At 41.2% G+C, this 4,450-nt stretch overlaps 1 protein-coding gene across 1 annotated transcript; it reads right to left on the bottom strand.

The window, feature by feature from the left end:
• Window positions 1-1,422: 1,422 nt before the first annotated feature.
• Window positions 1,423-2,982, bottom strand: LOC127546312 (general transcription factor IIF subunit 1-like). Its single transcript, XM_051973504.1, has one exon. It carries the CDS (start codon window positions 2,980-2,982, stop codon window positions 1,423-1,425), a length of 1,560 nt encoding a protein of 519 aa, XP_051829464.1.
• Window positions 2,983-4,450: the final 1,468 nt, after the last annotated feature.

Genomic DNA, 4,450 nt, shown 5'->3' with positions numbered 1-4,450 from the left:
TTGACACTCAAATTATTACAAGAATGTGACTAATGACACTTTGAAATCCCGATTTATCAATCATTCTGAGGGGATGTGTCTCTTAAATCTAGTCTATGATCTCTTCCAGATGTTAATCTTTGATATCATATTATTCAGTTGGAAAAGATGCAAGAGAATTATTTTTTTTTAGAAGCAGAAGATAAAAGTCTCAGTGAGCTAAATATCAGGCCATCAAAGGAAAAAATAATTGTTTTGTCCCCCACTATCTTGAAAAAAATAATTTTCTTTTCCATATTTCTCTCTCTCCTTTCAAGAAAAAAATAATTTTCTTTTCCATATTTCTCTCTCTCCTTTCAAGAAAAAAATAATTTTCTTTTCCATATTTCTCTCTCTCTTTTCAAGATAGTGGGGGACAAAACAATTATTTTGTTTATGTCTATGATCTCTTCCAGATCTTAATTTTTGACATCATATTATTCAGTTGGAAGAGATGTAAGAGACTTAGAGAGAGAGAAATATGGAAAAGAAAATTATTTTTTTCAAGATAGTGGGGGACAAAACAATTATTTTTTCCTTTGATGGCCTGATATTTAGCTCACTGAGACTTTTATCTTCTGCTTCTAAAAAAAAATAATTCTCTTGCATCTCTTCCAACTGAATAATATGATATCAAAGATTAAGATCTAGAAGAGATCATAGACTAGATCTAAGAGACACATCCCCTCAGAATGATTGATAAATCAGGATTTCAAAGTGTAGTTAGTCACATTCTTGTAATAATTTGAGTGTCAAGAGCTTTCCCCACAATTTAGTGAAGAAAATAAAAGGCTTATTATTGTTTTTCCATAGGTATTTTCATGAATACAATTAACCTGGACTAGGTGATGTCAGACCTGGAATTTAATCACAGATCTCACTAAATCCAACTCCAGACTTTGGTGGAGTATTAAGCCTTCTTTGGTAGAATCAATGCTATAAACCTCAATTCTGAAACTTTATATCACATTTTAAATAGAATTATAATATGGTGACTAACTAATTTTATGCCTTTTTTGAAAAAAAATAAATTTATCAAAATCTCTAACTGGGCACAGAACCATCCTACATATTTCCTACATGGATATAGACATATAAGCTATGTATCTATCTTATATCAAATTATAGCAGTCTCTCTCAATGGAGATAATGGAGACCTTCTTTTATGCTTAGAAATGACAACATTTAAGTACCAATTGAAAATGTTGTTTTTCAATGATTAGAGATAATTCATCATCTAATGATCACTAAAAAAAAAAAAAAAAAAAAAACCAGGAGGGGAAAAAAAAAAAAAAAAAAAAAACCCAGGGGGGGAAAAAAAACCAAAAAAAAAAAACCGGAATCCTGGAATCCGGTTTTTTTTTTTTTTTTTTTTTTTTTTTTTTTTTTTTGGCCAAGCAGCTTTTATTGCCCCTTGAGGAAGAGGTGCATCTTGTCATGGATCATCTTGCGCTCCGGGTTGAGGCGCTTCAAGATCTGGGCCAGCACTTTGACTGTCTGGTCGCCGCTGAGCCCCGTCTTCTTGGTCTGGAACTTCTTCAGCAGGTCCTTGATGGTCATGGGTTGTCCGGTCAGGTAGAGCCTGACCGTGTCCTCTGTCAACTGCACATCACCACTGCTGGGCGTGGACTTGCCGGACTGAGGCTGGGGGGTGGATTTCCCCGAGATGCTCTGGGGCCCGGCATCCAGCCTCGGGCGCTTGGCGGCGGGCGGAACACTGGGTCCCGTCGGCCGCTTCCCTTGCTCCAGCTTGCTGGCGGCTGCCCGCAGGGTGGAGGACGTGCTGCCGCTGTCCACGCTGGGAGTGGTCGGGCGGCTGTTGCCCCTGGAGTTGCTGCCTAAGGCCTTCCGCTCCCTCTTGGGGGGAGTCTTCTTCTTGGTCATGAAGATGGCCGAGGACGCCTGGTTGTCGATGTCGCTCTCCTCGGAAGTGTCCGACTCTTCCCTGCTGTCTCCTTTCCCCCTCTTCTTTTCCTGCGGGTTGGGGGCCTTCTTATCTTCTTCCTCCTTCTCCTCCTCCTCGGGGGGCTTCTCCTCCTCACTCTCCTCACTGCTTTCGCTTTTCTCATCAATGCCTTTAGGGCCCTCCTCCTCCTGCTGGCCCACCTTGGTTTTCCCTACTGCCTCCTCCTCAGAGCTGCTGGAGCCATCTGACATGTAATCCACCTCCTGGCCCTCAAAGTCCCCATCATCGCTGTCCTCAAAGGCCTCATCATCAGAGCCCTTCTTCTTCTTCTTCTTGCCCCCCCTGGAGGGAGCCGCCTTCTTCTTGCTCTTGGGGACCTTCTCTCCCTCCTCCCCACTGCTGGTGCTGTCATCAGAGCTCATCTCCAGGTCGTGGATGCGAAGCTCACTGGGCTTCTTCCGGCTCTTCTTCTCTTTATGCTCATCTTCATCCTCATCTTGGTCCTGGGCCTTCAGCCGCCGCCGCTGCATGATGCTGAAGTAGTTCAGGACTTTGTTCCTCCTTTCCCATTCCTCCTCGGCCTCCTCGGCGGTGAGCGTCCGGTGCCGCGCCACAGGAGTGAAGTGGTACCAGTTGTGCACGGGGAAGGCTTCCAGAGCCCCGTCGGGGCACTGTTTGAAGATGTAGTACGAGGCGTTTTCTGTCACCCCACCCCTCTTCATTCCTTTGAACCTTCTGCCTGTTTTGCCATTGACGTTTAGTATCCAGGGCTGGTCTTCAGCTTTGAAGGCCTTGGGAATGATGCCATACTTCTTCCTCCTGGTCTCATCCCGGACCTTCCCCTTAAACTCACTGCCAGGCCCAGATTCTGGCATCTCTTCCTCCTGATAGAGCTTCTTGTCGCTCAGATCCCGTTCCATCTTGGCCCGATGCCAAGTGGAGAAGTTGACTTTGTCAGCTGCATTGAAAGCCATAATATTGTACCTCTTGAGGTTGTTCTTAGAAACTCGAACAACATATTCAGTCACAGTCGGACTGCTCGTCCCCGAGGTCGTCATGGCCAGTACCGAGTAGCGCAGTGAACAGCCTGAATGAAGGAGATCCGTAGGTTTCCGACAACCAGACGCACAGCTCCACACCAAACCGGCTTAGACTGGTGGGACTGAAGCTCGGGTCCCAGCTTATATAACCAGCCAGATCCGGAAGTGTTAATTATCCCTCGCCGGGGGTGTTAACTCATCCCTAGCCGAGGTGTTAACTCATGTCTCGCCGAGGTGTTAACTCATCCCTCTCTGAGGGTGTTAACTCATCCCTCTCTGAAAGCTCAGTCCGAACCTGGAACACTTTAAGCAATTTTCCATGATGTCTTTTTTATAGACCATATTCTGGCAGCATAGATAGAGGTCATCAGTTGTAAGTGGAGAATGTAATAGAGTAATAATAATGCCATAGGAACGTTGGGGAAAGTTTCAAGTTATGTCAAGTTAAAACTTTAGTAGAAAATCAGTTTGATATACACTATCAAAGTCCCAAACATTTCAAATCCTGACATGTAAAGAAACATGGGAAAACCGTAATTTCAGACAAAAAATATAGATTGAGGGTAAAGTGAAGGACATATTTTCTTAGTTATATATTCCTTACAAACTCAAATATTTCATATGTTTAGAAAGAAAGGTAATGAATTAAATGAAAAGATGCATCCTTAACATTATTGTTAGGGAAGAATTATCTCAGATCTACATGACAAACATACTAGACCTGAGCTATGTTACTTATAAAATGGATTTTTTATTGTCATTGCTAATTAAGGAAAAAATAGTAGACTAGAAAAAAAAAATACTAGGCAGGGAAATTTGCTTGAGGAAGTCAGGCTTGTTAGAATTAAGATGTGATAAAATATTTTTTAGAAATCACATGGATTTTAATGTTTAGAGGACCCAGTTTGTATTCAGGAAGATCTAGGTTTAAATTTTGTGTCTGATATCTACTAATTGTATGAACATGGATAAATCACTTCATGGCATACTTAGGCAGCTCTTTAAGATTATAAATGGCAAATTCTTTGTTGATCGATACTGGGAGATGAGATTTAATATATGTAGAATTCACATGAATAAAATCACAGATCCAGAAGAAAACAAAACAAAATAGAAAGGTTTAACCTTAGACAACTTCTTGTATTATGGAGCTTCTCTAGCTGTTTTTATGTAAACTTCATGGAAAAAAAAAAGTAATACAATAAGTACATTACTAGCCAGCAATATTTTCAGACTAATTGGTCAACTGTACTGTAAATAGGATAAGCAAGACAATTAGCAGTACCTATTACTCTTTTTGTAGGCTCTCTAGAAAGTTGTGTTGATTTTTGACATAAAGTTTATCAGAAGAATTCTGCTGCCCTAAGACTAGATGAAATATATTAATGCTTTTGTACTTAAGGTGATGAATAGAACTCTTGATCCAAGATTTTATCCTTACTAAGGTATTTTGCTTCATTAGTTATGTTAACATAACTGGCTTTGT

Source organism: Antechinus flavipes, chromosome 2, assembly GCF_016432865.1.
Source record: "Antechinus flavipes isolate AdamAnt ecotype Samford, QLD, Australia chromosome 2, AdamAnt_v2, whole genome shotgun sequence".
Lineage (NCBI taxonomy): Eukaryota > Metazoa > Chordata > Mammalia > Dasyuromorphia > Dasyuridae > Antechinus > Antechinus flavipes.
The sequence above is the reverse complement of the archived record's forward strand: the minus strand, read 5'-3'. Positions and strand labels throughout refer to the sequence as shown.

Bases quoted from the DNA above. Each gene is read 5' to 3' on its own strand.
- LOC127546312 (XM_051973504.1), bottom strand. From the start codon at position 2,982: ATGACGACCTCGGGGACGAGCAGTCCGACTGTGACTGAATATGTTGTT.